This window comes from Staurois parvus, unplaced genomic scaffold (assembly GCF_062004578.1).
Source record: "Staurois parvus isolate SC_StPar_1 unplaced genomic scaffold, SC_StPar_1.0 ptg001759l, whole genome shotgun sequence".
In the NCBI taxonomy this organism is placed as follows: Eukaryota; Metazoa; Chordata; class Amphibia; order Anura; family Ranidae; genus Staurois; species Staurois parvus.
In genome coordinates, this window is record NW_028319555.1 from 143,973 (window position 1) to 163,947 (window position 19,975).

At 47.6% G+C, this 19,975-nt stretch overlaps 1 protein-coding gene across 1 annotated transcript in view; it reads left to right on the plus strand.

Annotated features, from left to right (window-relative positions):
• CEP112 (centrosomal protein 112) overlaps positions 1-16,120 on the plus strand; it is a 156,082-nt gene extending 139,962 nt beyond the window's left edge. Inside the window, exons 17-20 of the mRNA XM_089663744.1 lie at positions 714-849; positions 1,808-1,915; positions 11,645-11,827; positions 16,067-16,120. Coding sequence (XP_089519870.1) covers positions 714-849; positions 1,808-1,915; positions 11,645-11,827; positions 16,067-16,120 — 481 coding nt within the window. The remainder of the gene's footprint in view (positions 1-713; positions 850-1,807; positions 1,916-11,644; positions 11,828-16,066) is intronic.
• The last annotated feature ends 3,855 nt before the right edge of the window (positions 16,121-19,975 follow it).

The following is a 19,975-nucleotide window of genomic DNA, read 5'->3' on the forward strand; positions in this document are numbered from 1 at the left end:
TCATCTCCAGTGTGTTCTGGGACTGGATGAACCTCGCCCCAGCCTACATTCCCACTGGTCTGCTGCATACTACCTATTAGACTTCTACAGCCTGAGTGGGGGCCCCCAAGTATATATGGAGGGTCATAACTTTTCAAAGCTTTGCTCCTTGTTGGTTATTTATTGGTCTCTGGGATAAGTCAAGTCATGAAGATACCTCAGATCACCATCATGAGTGTCCAGAATTCTGCACACACCTACCACGGGCATTGCAAGAAGCTCACACTTTCCGTTGCAGGTCTCTCATTTCATCTATGGTATCAGGAATGTAGTAACAATCAGGAATGGGAACTCCCAGGGTAAGTGGGAACTCCCAGGGTAGGTGGGAACTCCCAGGGTAGGTGGGAACTCCCAGGGTAGGTGGGAACTCCCAGGGAAGGTGGGAACTCCCAGAGTAGGTGGGAACTCTCAGGGTAGGTGGGAACTCCCAGGGTAGGCGGGAACTCTCATAGTAGGTGGGAACTCCCAGGGTAGGTGGGAACTCTCAGAGTAGGTGGGAACTCCCAGGGTAGGTAGGACCAAGAATTATGGTGAGGAGATCTCACTAAGGGAATCTACAAAAGCAGTAAGAAAGTGGTGGGGTGACAGCCTGGCAACAGCCATTGATAAGTGACATTTCTGTTGAGTGGACTGACTCTTATAAGCTGATCAATGTGCATTGTGTCTTTATCCAGAGAGAAGGAGGAGCAGTTGGCACACATAACGGAGATGAAGGCTGTCCAGGCCCAACAGGCAGATGCAGCCCTCCAGGAGCTGAAACACCAGGTGGAGCTGAACACAGAGAAGGTGTATTCTGAGATGAAGGAGCAGGTAAGAGCAGAAGGCAGGCAGTGTGATAGTCAGTCAGTTCAGGACACATATTGTGTGAAACCCAATGCCTGTCGAGATCCTCCACTGGGGAGATCTCCCCTCACTTCCTCTTCCAGTGACACCCTATCACTAGGTCATGAAATTAAGTAAAATTTCTCTGAGAGACAGACACAGTTGCAAACCTCAGAAATTGAATGAAAATTGTGGGGTGATGGATCTCTTGTAGCAGTTGGTGTTCCCAGACAGTCCACAAACAGTGTAGAGCAGGGGTGTCAAACTCCATTTAAAAGGGCTGGATGTATCTGTTAGACTAAATGTCTTGGTTTGAACCCCCCCCCCCCAGTTCCCAGCAGGGGTCACTGTGATATGGGTCAGCACAATGCCATTATGACTGGGACAATGACACCAAGAAGAGGAGGGACCTCAGAGGTCATACCATCAGCTGTAAAGCATAGTCATTGAAGGATGCTGAAGAGCTTGCAATCACTTATCTGGATTCGATGTATTTCCTCTTTAAAGTTTTTTCATCACTTTGTGTGACCTGAGTGGTGGAACGCACCTCTGGGGAAATTCTGGGGTCATTGTATTTGTAATGTATTCTGTAGGTCATATAGGTGGACATTCCAGACTGGGGAATCACGGGGGTCACTGTGGATTTCTGGGTCATGTTCTGGAAGGGTGCGTGATGGGATTCGGTGATCCTCAGGCCACTAGAGTCTATCATGAGACTGAGAATGGATTTTGTTAAGGGATCCATGTTGGACAAAATGGCGGAGGCATGGCTGACCCAAGGTTTTTTCTTGAATTTCCCATCGCTAAGTGCAGTAGGATGAGTGACCTAGGAGATATCAGGAACTCTGATAAATGATGACACCCAATTGATTGTTTGGGGTACAAGAGTGACCTCTTTGGAAGCTGTCCTATTTCTCAGTGTGCCCCCGTTTTGTCTTTATTGTAGATGGAGAAGGTGGAGGCAGACTTGAGCCGATCGAAATCCCTCCGAGAGAAACAGAATAAAGAGTTCATCCGGCAGTTGGAAGAAGTCAAACAGAGATACGAGCAGCAGGTACAACGTAGGCCAGGTGTATGTCTGGGGTCTTTGATTGGCTTGTTCCGGTCATGTGACCTGTCCAGTGAATGTATGTTACACAACTTCTCACTTTGTAAAGGAAGGACATCTTGTTTCTTCTAGCGGCCAATCCAAGGTTCCCTTCATGTTCCTTTACTGGAAGCAGCTATTCTGGGCAGCACAAAGCTTTCCTTTCTGGTATAACCCAGGATTCTGATTGGATTAGAGATGTGCACGACAGAAACATTTGTTTTCTTTCATTTTGAATTTGGTTATTAAGTTAATAATTCTGTTTCGCCATATTCGTTATGTTAGAATGATTCATTTTTGGAATTAATTTTGTGTATTCATTATTTTCAGACCAATTTGTACTTTGCCATTCAAAATTTAAATTTCAAAGTTCGAATTTCAGAAGATGGCTATATTCATTCTATTTTATTCTATTCTAATCCATTCCAATTTTTTCTATTCTTTACTGTTCTTTTCTAATCTATCCTATTCTAGTCTTTAATTTTTTCTGCTATTCTTTTATTTTCTGTTCTAATATATACAGTATATACGGTTTTATTCTCTTATTTGCTATTCTGGTTTTTATCTAATCCATTCTATTCTTTTATTTTCTATTCCAATCTATTCAATGTTATTCTCTTTTCTTTTATTTTCTATTCTGTTTTATTCTGTTCAGCAGCCTAAGTAGAGATCATCATCTTATTTCACTTTCATATTTTTTGCAATATATTTGCGTATTCAAAGTCAAATTCAAATTGATTATTAAATTCAACTAATTTGTTTCTTTACAATTTATTTTGGATTAGTTGAAACTTGTCATTATTGTAATTCAGAAATTCTGATATCTGAATATATCTGAAGTCTGAATCTCCAAATAATGAACATTTCATCTGATTTGTGATTTGTAACGACCCGAATTGCATGTGTGTAGGTGTGTAATTTTGCCAACTCAGGTAAGTATTTGTAGAATGTTGTGTCCTCTCTGCAGACAGAACTCATGTCAGGACGGTTCCGGCCTCCATGTTGGAACACGTGATGGCTCTTCCTGTCCTCAAGTCTCCTCATCGACTTCAGTGCATTTGGGAATCTTCTGATGTCATTTGTTTTTCTCTCTGTTAAAGCGAGCGGTTACAAAAGCGTGTCCCGGGCACAGCATGGTGTCACTGGACCACACAGCTCCGCACAGCCAGCAGCCTGTTGTCCTTTTATAAATCTGCTGCAGTGATTTTGTTTGTATAACCCCAGCTGAGGCCGTAAAGTCTCCACCAAATGCGGGAACAATGTGACCGCTGTGTGCTGGTCCATCACCCGGCAATACACACCACATCCTCATCCTACAATGTTCTCCTCCCAGGACGGACCTTTCCTGCCGCTGTGTGCTGGTCCATCACCCGGCAATACACACCACATCCTCATCCTACAATGTTCTCCCAGGACGGACCTTTCCTGCCACTGTGTGCTGGTCCATCACCCGGCAATACACACCACATCCTCATCCTACAATGTTCTCCCAGGACGGACCTTTCCTGCCACTGTGTGCTGGTCCATCACCCGGCAATACACACCACATCCTCATCCTACAATGTCCTCCCAGGACGGACCGTTCCTGCCGCTGTGCTCCGGTCCATCACCCAGCAATACACACCACATCCTCATCCTACAATGTTCTCCCAGGGCGGACCTTTCCTGCCGCTGTGTGCTGGTCCATCACCCGGCAATACACACCACATCCTCATCCTACAATGTTCTCCTCCCAGGACGGACCTTTCCTGCCGCTGTGTGCTGGTCCATCACCCAGCAATACACACCACATCCTCATCCTACAATGTTCTCCCAGGACGGACCTTTCCTGCCGCTGTGTGCTGGTCCATCACCCGGCAATACACACCACATCCTCATCCTACAATGTTCTCCTCCCAGGACGGACCTTTCCTGCCGCTGTGTGCTGGTCCATCACCCGGCAATACACACCACATCCTCATCCTACAATGTGCTCCTCCCAGGACGGACCGTTCCTGCCGCTGTGTGCTGGTCCATCACCCGGCAATACACACCACATCCTCATCCTACAATGTGTCCTCCCAGGACGGACCTTTCCTGCCGCTGTGTGCTGGTCCATCACCCGGCAATACACACCACATCCTCATCCTACAATGTGCTCCTCCCAGGACGGACCTTTCCTGCCGCTGTGTGCTGGTCCATCACCCGGCAATACACACCACATCCTCATCCTACAATGTGCTCCTCCCAGGACGGACATTTCCTGCCGCTGTGTGCTGGTCCATCACCCGGCAATACACACCACATCCTCATCCTACAATGTGCTCCTCCCAGGACGGACATTTCCTGCCGCTGTGTGCTGGTCCATCACCCGGCAATACACACCACATCCTCATCCTACAATGTGTCCTCCCAGGACGGACCTTTCCTGCCGCTGTGTGCTGGTCCATCACCCGACAATACACACCACATCCTCATCCTACAATGTGTCCTCCCAGGACGGACCTTTCCTGCCACTGTGTGCTGGTCCATCACCCGGCAATACACACCACATCCTCATCCTACAATGTGCCCTCCCAGGACGGACCTTTCCTGCCACTGTGTGCTGGTCCATCACCCAGCAATACACACCACATCCTCATCCTACAATGTTCTCCCAGGACGGACCTTTCCTGCCGCTGTGTGCTGGTCCATCACCCGGCAATACACACCACATCCTCATCCTACAATGTTCTCCTCCCAGGACGGACCTTTCCTGCCGCTGTGTGCTGGTCCATCACCCGGCAATACACACCACATCCTCATCCTACAATGTGCTCCTCCCAGGACGGACCGTTCCTGCCGCTGTGTGCTGGTCCATCACCCGGCAATACACACCACATCCTCATCCTACAATGTGTCCTCCCAGGACGGACCTTTCCTGCCGCTGTGTGCTGGTCCATCACCCGGCAATACACACCACATCCTCATCCTACAATGTGCTCCTCCCAGGACGGACCTTTCCTGCCGCTGTGTGCTGGTCCATCACCCGGCAATACACACCACATCCTCATCCTACAATGTGCTCCTCCCAGGACGGACATTTCCTGCCGCTGTGTGCTGGTCCATCACCCGGCAATACACACCACATCCTCATCCTACAATGTCCTCCCAGGGCGGACCTTTCCTGCCGCTGTGTGCTGGTCCATCACCCGCAATACACACCACATCCTCATCCTACAATGTGCCCTCCCAGGACGGACCTTTCCTGCCGCTGTGTGCTGGTCCATCACCCAGCAATACACACCACATCCTCATCCTACAATGTTCTCCCAGGACGGACCTTTCCTGCCGCTGTGTGCTGGTCCATCACCCGGCAATACACACCACATCCTCATCCTGCAATGTGTCCTCCCAGGACGGACCTTTCCTGCCGCTGTGTGCTGGTCCATCACCCAGCAATACACACCACATCCTCATTCTACAATGTTCTCCCAGGACGGACCTTTCCTGCCGCTGTTTGCTGGTCCATCACCCGGCAATACACACCACATCCTCATCCTACAATGTGCTCCTCCCAGGACGGACCTTTCCTGCCGCTGTGTGCTGGTCCATCACCCGGCAATACACACCACATCCTCATCCTACAATGTGCTCCCAGGACGGACCTTTCCTGCCGCTGTGTGCTGGTCCATCACCCGGCAATACACACCACATCCTCATCCTACAATGTTCTCCCAGGACGGACCTTTCCTGCCGCTGTGTGCTGGTCCATCACCCGGCAATACACACCACATCCTCATCCTACAATGTGTCCTCCCAGGACGGACCTTTCCTGCCGCTGTGTGCTGATCCATCACCCGGCAATACACACCACATCCTCATCCTACAATGTGCTCCCAGGACGGACCTTTCCTGCCGCTGTGTGCTGGTCCATCACCCGGCAATACACACCACATCCTCATCCTACAATGTGCTCCTCCCAGGACGGACCTTTCCTGCCACTGTGTGCTGGTCCATCACCCGGCAATACACACCACATCCTCATCCTACAATGTTCTCCTCCCAGGACGGACCTTACCTGCCGCTGTGTGCTGGTCCATCACCCGGCAATACACACCACATCCTCATCCTACAATGTTCTCCTCCCAGGACGGACCTTTCCTGCCGCTGTGTGCTGGTCCATCACTCGACAATACACACCACATCCTCATCCTACAATGTGTCCTCCCAGGACGGACCTTTCCTGCCACTGTGTGCTGGTCCATCACCCGGCAATACACACCACATCCTCATCCTACAATGTGCTCCTCCCAGGACGGACCTTTCCTGCCGCTGTGTGCTGGTCCATCACCCAGCAATACACACCACATCCTCATCCTACAATGTTCTCCCAGGACGGACCTTTCCTGCCGCTGTGTGCTGGTCCATCACCCGGCAATACACACCACATCCTCATCCTACAATGTTCTCCCAGGACGGACCTTTCCTGCCGCTGTGTGCTGGTCCATCACCCGGCAATACACACCACATCCTCATCCTACAATGTGCTCCCAGGACGGACCTTTCCTGCACACTGACCTAGACTTTGCCCATGTCTCCCGCAGGCGAGGAAAGTTGTGATGTCATTGGTGAACATCAGACATGATTGGTGAATTGCATTGCACGCCTTTCCCATTCCCCACAATGGAGGGGATTCACCGAGTACATCACCGTGGTAACAGCCCGGAATTGCTCAACGGAACCTGAAATATAGAATCCAGCGGAATGCTGTAGAAGAAATTGAGAAACTCCACAGCCACAAAGTGTCAGGCCGGCAGAGTGTCAGGCCGGCAGAGTGTCAGACCCGCAGAGTGTCAGAACCGCAGAGTATCAGGCCGGCAGAGTATCAGACCCGCAGAGTGTCAGACCGGCAGAGTGTCAGAACCGCAGAGTGGCAGAACCACAAAGTGGCAGAATCCAGACTTTAGAGGTGTGAGATTCATTTAATAACGAATCAGAATTTGCACAAATTTTTGTGATTCGGATGTATCCTAACTTCTGAATCACAATAGGAACAAATTTCAACTCATCCAAACTAAATGATAACTAAATTAATTATCCCAATTGGAATTTGGAAATGAATTTGAAATGGAAACATATTGCTATTAATACAGTAAGGAATAAAAGTGAAATATGATGATGACTGCTACCTGAAAGTCACACAACTTGCAGAGCGACTTTGCCAGGCAACTTAAGTTAGGGACCTTAGATTGTACGCTCCTCGGGGGCGGGGACTGATGGGAATGTACAATATATATATGTAAAGCGCTGCGTAAATTTACAGCGATATATAAGTACCTGAAATAAATAAATACTACTTTGAAGCGACTTTCAGGGAATGCTGGGTAATCTTCCTGTAATGTCGAATCCAAATCACATCAATATAGATGAGGATCCGACTTGGAGGCGACTTCCATTAAAGTCTATGGGCACAAGTTGGAGAGAAGTCGCCTTGAAGTAGCTCAGGAAGCTTTTCTAAAGTCGGAGCAACTAATTAAGACTGGTCTCATTGACTAACATTGGATTTCACAGGTCATGTGACTTGGGGGTCTCAGAAGTCGGATCCCAAGTCGTGGCAGTGTGAACCGAGCCTTAATATTCGAAACGCGTTGGCTCCCTGGCTGAATAAACCACCAATCCAAGCAATATGGTTGTGGGATGAATGTCGGCTTTGAGGGACATCATTCATTCTGCAGGACTTTTCGTATTGCGAAAAATTTGTAAACCGAAATGCGGTTTCCCATAGGAATGCATTGAAAACCAATTAATCTGTTCCGGAGGTCAGAAAAAAGTAAAAAAAAAGTCTTTTATCTGTTCAACACTCTTTATAAAGTGCACTATAAAGGCATAAATACTGTCCAGGGACATCATTAATTATTCATTTGTAAATGCATTGAAAACCAATTCATCCGTTTGTAAACAATTGGTAAACCGAGGCGTTATTTTCAATGGATTTTCATTTGTAAACCGAAACTTCCATTAACCAAGGCGTTCGTAGGCCGAAAATTCCATTAACCGAGGCGTTCGTAGGCCAAAACTTCCATTAACCGAGGCGTTCGTAGACCGAAAATTCCATTAACCGAGGCGTTCGTAGGCCAAAACTTCCATTAACCGAGGCGTTCGTAGACCGAAAATTCCATTAACCGAGGCGTTCGTAGGCCGAAAATTCCATTAACCGAGGCGTTCGTAGGCCGAAAATTCCATTAACCGAGGCGTTCGTAGGCCGAAAATTACATTAACCGAGGCGTTCGTAGGCTGAAAAATCCATTAACCGAGGCGTTCGTAGGCCGAAAATTCTATTAACCGAGGCGTTCGTAGACCGAAAATTCCACTAACCGAGGCGTTCGTAGGCCAAAAATTCCATTAACCGAGGCGTTCGTAGACCGAAAATTCCACTAACCGAGGCGTTCGTAGGCCGAAAATTCCATTAACCGAGGTGTTCGTAGACCAAAAATTCCATTAACCGAGGCATTCGTAGGCCGAAAATTCCATTAACCGAGGCGTTCGTAGGCCGAAAATTCCATTAACCGAGGCATTCGTAGACCGAAAATTCCATTAACCGAGGCGTTCGTAGGCCGAAAATTCCGTTAACGGAGGCATTCGTAGGCCGAAAATTCCATTAACCGAGGCATTCGTAGGCCGAAAATTCCATTAACCGAGGCGTTCGTAGGTCGAAAATTCCGTTAACGGAGGCGTTCATTGGCCGAAAATTCCATTAACCGAGGCGTTCGTAGACCGAAAATCCCATTAACCGAGGCGTTCGTAGGCCGAAAATCCCATTAACCGAGGCGTTCGTAGACCGAAAATCCCATTAACCGAGGCGTTCGTAGGCCGAAAATCCCATTAACCGAGGCGTTCGTAGACCGAAAATCCCATTAACCGAGGCGTTCGTAGACCGAAAATCCCATTAACCGAGGCGTTCGTAGACCGAAAATCCCATTAACCGAGGTGTTCGTAGACCGAGGTCCGCCTGTATATGAAACGAATCTGAAGATACAAAACTAATTTAGAAAACGAATCATTGTAACATAATGAATATGACGAAAGAAAATGATTGACTTAACAAAGGAATACGAAACTAAACAAATGTTCCCGTCAGGCAAATCTCCACCAGACTTTCCATGAAGAAGGCAAGTGCATCTTTTATTAATAAACCCCCCTGTCTGTGGTCTCAAAGAGCTCCTCCCACTTGATATGGCCACACCTCTTTAGTTTGTCCCAGCTAAACAAGTCGGAAATAAAAAATAAAATAAAGCAAGTCCCATGATGCAATGGATCTCCCCCATTCTGCTGGAGTGATGTGTCTGTGAAGGAAAGGGGTGGGAAGACGAAGACAATTTCAGGGTGTCAGGACGGGATCTTACCCACTGCACCATTACAGGAATTCAGCATATACTACCATGTTGTGGGGTTTTGTTGGTTCTACAGTGTCAAGTTTTAAAATGATATCTTGCTCTTTAAAATAGAACCATTTTATAAAGGACAGTTCCATCCTACATAGTTCAGGTATAGATGGAGTCTAATGGCCGTAGTCTCCAGTTGGCATCTCAATTTTCTTGAAGACCCCTATCAGCGAGATCTTGCCTCCATAGTTCCTGGATCTCCTCCCGTTCACCTTGGAGTGTTCAGTTCTTCTTGCTACATTCTCCATAATTAATAAACATCCAGCAGGAATGGTGAGAATCCCTCATAATGGACACAGCTAATGTATGGAGCCGGGAACTCAACACAGGGATGATGGGAACCCCTTATAATGGGCACAGTTGGTGTACAGACCTGGGAACTCGGCACAGGGATGATGGGAACCCCTAATAATGGGCACAGGGATGATGGGAACCCCTCATAATGGGCACAGTTGGTGTACAGACCTGGGAACTCGGCACAGGGATGATGGGAAACCCTCATAATGGGCACAGGAATGATGGGAACCCCTCATAATGGGCACAGCGGGTGTACAGACCCGGGAACTCGGCACAGGGATGATGGGAGCCCCTCATAATGGGCACAGCAGATGTACAGACCCGGGAACTCAGTACAAGGATGGTTGGAGCCCCTCATAATGGGCACAGGGATGGTGAGAACCCCTCATAATGGGCACAGGGATGGTGGGAACCCCTCATAATGGGCACAGCGGGGGTACAGACCCGGGAACTCAGCACAAAGATGGTGCCCAGGAGACAGAAGAAACTCTCTGGGGACCTGACTCTCCATGTTGGATCATCTGAACTGTTTGCACCGTACACACCACCACGTGATTTATAGTTGGTTGTATATAATATATCAGCCTGCATGGAGGGGTCTGTCATGGTATTTGCAGTCCATATTTCTGCTATAAAGTGATGATATAAGGAGGCCAAGCCCTAGACGGAGCCACCTGTCCCCTCGTTCACCCCCCACCCCCCTATCATCATAACACAAGACATAGCGAATGGTAAATCGCCGCGCCGGTATCATTTCCATATCATTCCCCGGTGTATACGCCTCTTTTTTTCCCCCCATAAAACGTTTGAATTGAGAGTGACGCGGCGCGCAGCCCATTGCAGAATCGGGTCCCTTCGCCTCCGTCCCCCGATCTCAGCCGCATAGACACCTGCAGAAGGGGACGAGGCAGCTGTGCCATGCGATCCGGGGCTTTCTGCTCTCACAAACAGGATCAAGTTTGGAAGAGTCGTTCGGATTCTCACGCTGGACGTTGAGAAGAGATATGGTGTTGATAATCGGCCGCCTTCCTTTTTTTTTTTTTTTTTTTCCTCTTCATCTCTTCCCAAAATCCACCAAAACTGAAGAGAAACGCTAGTGACTGGGAGCAGCAGCTGTGAGGCCTGCAGATGGCGGGGAGGCCGGCTTCCTGCAGACTCCACTTCAAAGGCTGCCTGGATGCTTGTACAGAACAGGCCAGGTAGGGTGCCTTTATCGCCAGTCTGGGAGGATTAATATCAAAGAGAAAGCAGTCTGGGCCTTCATCTCGTCCCCCCATTCACACCCAGCTGGGAGAAGCTGCGACTGGCGGAGGTCACAGCATCCAGCATGACGGCGACTGGGAACAGATCCTGAGAATAGAAGGCTTTCTGAGAAGCCATGGTGCAGCCATGAGCACAGCAGGTGCCCGCTAGGAACACGTTCTCCCCTTCGTGTCACTATACAGTAGCTGACAAGGACATAATAGGCCTTTCTTTTCTTAATTATCTTTTGAAGATCACAAAAATGACAACTGTACTTTATCCCGAGCGTGCGCTCATTAATCTGCCGCCGTACAGATTACAAACAACGCATTTAGCGCTTTTTACACCCATTTTAAAACCTTGAGGGTCGATTTCACGACCCAAACCGGGAGCTTTAACCATTTGTCGTCTCGGCTACGTCACGGCAATATTTCGATATGGGGTGAAGATTGGGGTCGCGTGGGCTGCAGTTATCTTGGGAGTTCCTAATGGCGTGTTTTTTGTTCTCTTTGCGGGTTCGAGATCTGAAAGAAGACCCAGGGAGCAGGCAGCTTTGAGTTGGGTGACGTAGGACGTTCTCCATGAGTTTGGTGACCTCTCCATGTGTGTGTCATACATGTGACTTTATTTTTGAAAGTCGTGCCACAAGGTGGTGTCTGGAATAGGGGGTGGGGGCAGAAACCGGGGTCTGCATGTGTTGTCATGGTGACAGGGATATTCCAGTAATGCACTGTACATTCCATTGTCCAATCAGATTGTGGAACTGAAGCTTGAGCATGAACAGGAGAAGACTTACCTCTTCCAGCAGCACAGTACCGAGAAGGAGGGTATCATGAAGGACCATGAGCAGGAGATCGATCGGTTGGACAGACAGCTCCAGAATACCGTCTCGGAGCACCAGAAGAAGATGCAGGCGTGGAGAGACAGAGACGCAAAGGTAACCCCAAATGCAAGGCTCGCCTCTATGGCTCCGGCGCTAGCTTTTCGGCAGGAGATTAACGCCATGGCTTTCCCCCGTCTGGGCGCAGGTTAATATTAGTTACCCCAATTATTTGGTTTTAATTGGCAGTGTCCCTGATAAGCAGCCACTTGCGCTGGTGACGTTTAAGCTGTCTTCCTCATCCAACGTTTATCTAGTCGCCCCCGTGCTGTGTGTGACACCACAGGTAGCTGGATTAAGCCTCGCATGGCGCCTTGATATTCGGCCTGCCTTTCTTCCCGAGTAGATTGGCTTAGTGTTTGGGGGGTGTAATGCAGAGCTCAATAAACCATCTGCCTCACCGGCCCTGCCATCAGTTTCAGTTGTGATACGTCACATTCCAGCTCTACCTGCTGGTAGTCACAAAGCAAAGAAGCCTCTCCAGGACCCCCGCGCTGGGTCTCCATCTCCCGAACCGAACATCCATCACAACCTGGCGCCCATTAAATGAATCCGATACCCAGATCGCAGCATCACACCTGCTCCGCTGCCCTCCCAGCATCCATCTGTGCGCTCCCTGTTGGAAGCCAGTCTGCAGAATAACCCCCAACTGTGGGCTCATTTGATGCTTCAGACGTGCAGACCAAACACACACTGTCAGCCAGGACAATATCCATTTCTCATCTAAAACCCTGGAAATATCTCCCCGTGTTATCTTCCAAACACACTGCACCTTTCCTACAAGGCCCGGACAAATCCGCTCAGAGATATTTCTGCTGGGAAATGGTGATATGTGCGGCTTCTTGTGTGTGAACCCTGCTCCGTCTTGCCGTGGTCGCACGATAACCAATGACCATGCTTTATTTTAAATCCTTAGCAATGGGATTTTATTGGCTGATCTGTTTAATGACAAGTCATCTATACGTTTATTGACACTACACATAGTTTAGATACCTGAAAACACATTCCCTTTCGTCAACCGTGAGGTCTGCCATTGATTGTCTTGCCATGTTAGCGTTGCCTGTGTTCAAAATGTGGAATGGCTTCTGCAAGAGGAAGGTGTAGGAAAGGCAAGGTGCCCAATGTTTAGGAGAGCAGTAAGAAAGCTGAAATATGTAAATTCATTCATCACTGGACTGAAGCTTGCCAAGGTGGATAAAGGACGAAATGGTGCCTACCTAGATACAAGATGGCCGTTCATGTATAGTCTTCTTGTAATGCTTCAAAGGCCAAGGCCATCATTGGGTAAGAGCAGAACCAAGACTAGATTTCATGCTATGGAGGTAAAGCTGTAAACTCTCATAGGTTGTAGCATGGATATATGTCAGTCAATATTTTAACTTATTGGGTTTTTAAGAAAGATCCAAAACAACAGAAAATGTCAAGCAGACAGGTCGTAAATTAGGTTACAACATTTGCAATGGACTTTAGTACAAATGAAGACACACACTGGGTCAAACTAAAGTCCTACAGTATTCTTTTCTTGACACCTCTGCATTAATGTGTAGGCCCTCCTTTCTATCAAGAATTGTTGATATTTACAATAAACGCTATTGGCCTTTCAGCATCTCGAGAACCTTCTTTGTACATCTATAGTGGCCATATAAAGCTTACAGTGGATTTTAGTACAAATGAAGACACACATTGGGTCAAAATAAAGACCAATGAACAGTGACGTGGCAGTTGGTTGTACAGGCCAATACTTTCAAATACATTTTATGGCATCCTGTCATTACTGGGTGGGTTGTACGTCCAAACGTGAGACTTACACAGATTGTGTGTCACCTCTGAGGCTGACCTTGTCACCAGCCATGCATGACCTTGTTATAATCTTGGTTGGGTATCATTATCTTATATGGCAGTTCTTTTGACATATTATACCTGTAGATTATAGACTTGATTCTTCCTGCACCAGTCTTGTGTAACTGTCCAATTCACTTGAAGGATATCAGCTTAGCTGTAACAAGTCTTCTAGATTTTCATTGGATGGTCTTGGTTGTGTGTAGGTTTGGTATGGGTGCCTTTGTGTTATATTTAGGATGGTTTCGTTTTTAGTAACTCGGGTTAAATACAAAAAAAGTATTTTGTTGTCTGGGGTAGTTAAATATTTATTATTTATTATTATTATTATACAGGATTGATATGGCGCCACCAGTTTGCGCAGCGCTTTACAAAATGAAGGTAGACATTACAGTTACAATACAATTTGGTACAAGAAGAACACAAAAAAGTATTTGATAGACGCATTTGGTCTTTAGACCAGTCTAGTGATGCATGACACTTGCTGATGTGTGGCTCTTTAAAAGGATATTTCTTTACTACTACAAGGTATGTATCATTTTGTGAGCCTTGTAGAAAAAACTCTTCCAACAATCTGCTTACAGGCCCAAATGCTCAAGCAGCAATGTTCTGTCACCATGCCTGCAGTAGACTTGCAGGCCTACTAGTCGTTCAGAAACCTTTACTCTTCCTATAATTCCAACAATCTCTACAAATATTACCTTTAATGGACCAGTCGGAACAAACATTTTTCAAGAAACTTTATTGAATTTGATGAACATCACATACCAGTCCTACAATATTCTCTTCTTGATACCTCTGCATTAATTTGTAGGCCCTCCATTCTATCAAGAATTGTTGATATTTACAATAAAAGCTATTGGCCTTTCAGCATCTCCAGAACCTTCTTTGTACATCTATAGTGGACATATAAAGCTTACAATCTCCTAAGAACCTTGTGTTTCTATCCACACTGTTTATGCCAACTCCGCAATCTCTCAGACCCATTCTTCTGATATCTTCACAACGGAACTGCATCAAGAAATCTGAATTTAGTTGCAACACTGGGCCTATAGACCTTCATCTTTTAGTACAATCTTAGTTTTATTAGGTTTTTGCATGCAGAAAAGAGCAAGCATTAACAGAAAGAAAGAATACAGAGGGATTAGGATTCAGTTCTTCCAACACTGCCAAGGTGTATACACTGAAGGCGGCATAAAAACGTATGGCTTACAAAACAGAAGGAAAAATTCACCAATAATTGGGCATTACAATCTCGGAGCTTCTAGTGAATGCCTGAGGAAAGTAATGGCTATGTCAAGTACATCAATGTCGCCTTCCGAAGGAATGAGAGTATGAAGTATGACCAGTTGGTTGTCATGTTCATTAGTGGTCAAGGAGGTCATAATTGAACCGTAACGGCTGATGTTTCAAATTTGAAAGGAAAGTAATGGAAAAAGAAGCAGTTAAGGGAGGGGGAGGGTATAAAGGGGGGTATGAGGGGAGAAAGGGGAAGGGGTTGTGCACTCCATCATGGCTGACTAGGTGCTGTAGATATATGCCCCACTGTCCAATCTGGGAATGCTGTGGAAAAATGAAACATTGGCCAAGATGTCATAGTTCGGCTAAACTGTTCTCAAGGGGAGGTGTGGTAGTCTTTTTTCAACATCCAGTTTACAATATCATAATAATGACAATCCTAATGTCCAAGAACATCTTTTATTGTGGACTTATCGGGTCCAGGAATCATGTAGAGGAGTAGAACTTCATCTTTTAGAAACTTTCTACGTATGTCTCTTCAGTGGAACTAAACACTGTCCAATCTTTTAAGAACTTTCTGTGTATTTCTCTTCACTTGAACTAGACCTAGAATTTTCCGTGTATCTTTCTTCACTGGACCAACGCAGAACATTTGTGGTAATACCTTATATTTGCCAACGTCACTGGACCCAAAGACTTTGCAGTCTCTGAAGAACTTCCTTCAATTATATCTTCACCCAAACTATAGAAAGCGCCATCTCTGTTGGGAATTGGATACAATTTTCTCTTTTTGGTCACTGTGGCAGCTCTAGTGTCTGCAGAACCTTCTGCCAATATCACTTTATGGAACTATATATATCTCCCACTTTGTAAAGAAAATGTTTTCATAAATACGATTCTGTTAGGTCTCCTGATCCACCAGCGTTTGGAGCGATGTTCTAAATGATACCACTTCTTCTTTGGGTTCTTCACCATTGTTGTCACCAGGGGCGGACTGACAACTCATGGGGCCCCCAGGCAATAGGGGATCATGGGGCCCCTGTGTCCTTGCCCAAACTCAAAAAGCCTATGAAAAAGGTACCAGGGGCATCTCATGGGGCCCCCTACTGACCCTGGGCCCTCTGGCAGTGCCCGAGTTTCCAAATGGTCAGTCCGCCCCTGGTTGTCACACATGGACATGATATGATGTTGATGCTTTTTCACATTTTTTGCCTTCAGCTGCTGGCAGGAGACAAGGGTATGGATTTGATTAAAAAGAAGATCCCAGCTTAATAACATCAGCATTATAACAGAACTACAAATGATAGTTTTTTTTCACATTCCACTCTAAGCCTACTTGAACAATCTCAGTATTGCCTTTCTGCCGGCTGGCTGGCTGCTTCCACAACTTCTTGGATTCATACCTGTTTGGGACCTCTCCTCCGTTCATTTCTTTGGTTTACTTTCATTTTCTAAGGGCTACATATCCCATGGTACCTTGCTTCCTGCATGCAGTGATTCCTGTATTGACTCCGCCTCCTGAAACTCCTCCTCTCAGAAGGCTGGCTCTATGAAATGTGTGACAAAGCAGTGCACAATTATGGGGTATAGTGAATGTGTGTCACTGCTTTCAAATAAGTAACCACGCGGCATTATTTAAAAAGTAAATTTAAAAAATTCAAGATCATTCGGATTAATAGGAGCGGACTAGAAATAATTGAAATGGAATGTGAAAATGAAGATAACATTTTAAAAGTTTGACCACTCAACTGAATTCTACATATCTGATCATCCCTCTGGGAGGTTAATGTGAAGTTTTCTTATCATCATCATCAACTGCATGAGCAAGATCTGCCTGGGATCGACTGGCTTAGAAATCTGTCTGTAAAGGCCGTTTCATGGTGTCAGGTCTTGGCACAATCTCACGTTGTACAGAACCATGGTGAAGAGCCCAAGGGTTGCTTTGGTTTTACAATGATGCGTCTTGTAACTCCCAACGTAGACAGAGGGTAGAAATCCCAAAAGCGTTGAATGGTTGTCTGCATTTTTGTGCAAATGAAGTTCAGCCAGTCTAATATTGGGGTGTAAAGGCAATAGGGGATCCTGAGCTTTGTTGTCGCAAGTGGAAATGTTACGAAGAAGCTTGACAACAGCTTTAGTTTGCTGCAGGCAATTGGCTCTTCAGATTTACTAGCCCTGCTATTGGTGCCAGTAAACCCGCAAGAACTTCAATGTTCCTGGAGCCACACCAGGTACCCGATTTGGATGAAGTTGTCTTGAAGTAAACGTACGCAGACCGCCATGGTGGTCCATGGAAGTCTCAGAGTTTTGCGTGTGGGCCTATTTTGTGATCCTAAAGTCAAACTCCAGGCAATATTATTAAAATATCTGTTGAAATACATATCTGTTAAATGTTTAAAAAATATAATTCTGTCTTGTGATTAGCACACCTTCTGCCACAAGATTTAACAGGAGGGTCACTATCAATATTTCAGCTTTCAGGATTCTTTGTCACCTGTATGTTCTACACTCTACTGACACTGGCTTCTGTAAGCTGCCTGAAAAACTCCTGCTCCAGCTCCCCCTATTGTCCAAACACTTCCCCCCCCCCCCAGCCCCCAGTGCCTAAACACCTTACCCCCCCAGCCCCCAGTGCCTAAACACTGTCCCCTCCAACCCCCAGTGCCTAAGCACCTTCCCCTCCAACCCCCAGTGCCTAAGCACCTTCCCCTCCAACCCCCAGTGCCTGAATACCTCCCCCTCCAGTGCCCAAACACTTCCCCCTCCAGCCCCCAGTGCCTGAATACCTCCCCCTCCAGTGCCCAAACACTTTCCCCTCCAGCCCCCAGTGCCTGAATACCTCCCCCTCCAGTGCCCAAACACTTCCCCCTCCAGCCCCCAGTGCCTGAATACCTCCCCCTCCAGCCCTCAGTGCCTAAACACCTTCCCCTCCAGCCCCCAGTGCCTAAACACCTTCCCCTCCAGCCCCCAAGTGTCTAAACACCTTACCCCCCAGTGCCTAAACACCTCCCCCTCCAGCCCCCAGTGCCTGAAAACCTCCCCCTCCAGCCCTCAGTGCCTAAACACCTTCCCCCCCCCCAGTGCCCAAGTGTCTAAACACCTTACCCCCCAGTGCCTAAACACCATCCTCTCCAGCACCCAAGTGTCTAAACACCTCCCCCTCCAGCCCCCAGTGCCTAAACACCTTCCCCTCCAACCCCCAGTGCCTAAACACCTTCCCCTCCAGCCCCCAGTGCCTAAACACCTCCCCCTCCAGCCCCCAGTGCCTAAACACCTCCCCCTCCAGCCCCCAGTGCCTAAACACCTTCCCCTCCAGCCCCCCGGTGCCTAAACACCTCCCCCTCCAACCCCCAGTGCCTAAACACCTCCCCCTCTAGCCCCCAGTGCCTAAACACCTTCCCCTCCAGCCCCCAGTGCCTAAACACCTTCCCCTCCAGCCCCCAGTGCCTAAACACGTTCCCCTCCAGCCCCTGGTGCCTAAACACCTTCCCCTCCAGCCCCCGGTGCCTAAACACCTTCCCCTCCTGTCCTGCCCCCGGTGCCTAAACACCTTCCCCTCCAGCCCCCAGTGCCTAAACACCTTCCCCTCCAGCCCCCAGTGCCTAAACACGTTCCCCTCCAGCCCCCGGTGCCTAAACACCTTCTCCTCCAGCCCCCGGTGCCTAAACACCTTCCCCTCCAGCCCCCGGTGCCTAAACACCTTCCCCTCCTGTCCTGCCCCCGGTGCCTAAACACCTCCCCCTCCAACCCCCAGCGCCTAAACACCTCCCCCTCAAGCCCCCGGTGCCTAAACACCTTCCCCTCCAGTGCCTAAACACCTTCCCCTCCAGCCCCCGGTGCCTAAACACCTTCCCCTCCAGCCCCCGGTGCCTAAACACCTTCCCCTCCTGTCCTGCCCCCGGTGCCTAAACACCTTCCCCTCCTGCCCCCAGTGCCTAAACACCTTCCCCTCCAGTGCCCAAGTGTCTAAACAACCCCTCTAGCAGCAACATAAGTTCGGAATGCTGTACTCCTCCTCATCTTTATTATACACAGACAGATAAAACCAGAACATGGCGGGGAGCCCGTTTCAGCCCTTAGTACCTTGACGTCTTCCTATTTCTTCCACAGTGACTTCCTTCTCCTTCCATTTCCAGGTGCCTCCAGCCACTACTTCCTTCCTAATCCACTGCCGAAAAACTTCCCCGTCATGAGTTCTGCTTTAAAGAGAACCTGTCACCAGACCAATATGTACATTTAACATATGTTATGCATGTTATTTACCTCTAAGAGCCTTCCTTGTGTACACATCCAAAAGCCTTGAGACTGCTGTTAGGTGCTGCCATCTTGGATGTGATGTCACCAGACTCACAGCTGCTACTCAAATGACTATCGATGGTATTGCCCTTCACTCCCACTACAGCAGCTATATAAAAAGGTTATTTAGGGAGGCGATGGGAGGGGCGGAGGAGCTAGGCCAGCATAGACAGCAAGTAGATACTCTCAGAAGAGGAGAGGATCAAGACAGGCAAGGAAGATGGTGGCTGTGCCAGGGAATTGATTCTTCTTGGAGTAGTCACATTTCTGTTCAGAGGAACATTACAAGTCCTAAAAAATAACTTGTGATATAATAAAAGCTGCGAGTAAACATTTCATAGACTTGCTGTGCTTTTACCTGTAATTGTCCAGGCTGGAGACAGGGTCTCGTTAATGGAGGAACTAGTAAATGAGAAGGATGATGGGAGTTCCGATGACCCGGATCCCTATATTGTGATGAAGGTAATGAGTATACAAAGGATAAAGCTGTGGTTGGGTGTAGATGGCGTTCAGGTCCTTATTATATCGCTGTTCCCACTGAATAGAACATGTACAGCATTTCTGTACAAGAAGAAAATTCAGATTTTTCTATTCTGGTTTCCACCTCCCACCTCCAGAATATTCCGGATGAAAGCAGCTTGAACGTTCTCCCTCTCTCTCCATAGATGGGGTTTTTGGGTTTCTGCTGTAACTTCACTAATGAGTATCTGTCTGGAATGGTCCTTTGGTCCTGAAGACAGGCATTAGCTCTTTAATTATTCCTGCTTTTACCTATTAAACAAGGCCTGCTATTAAATGATAAAAAGGCAGTTCGCTCCGTCACCCGATTCA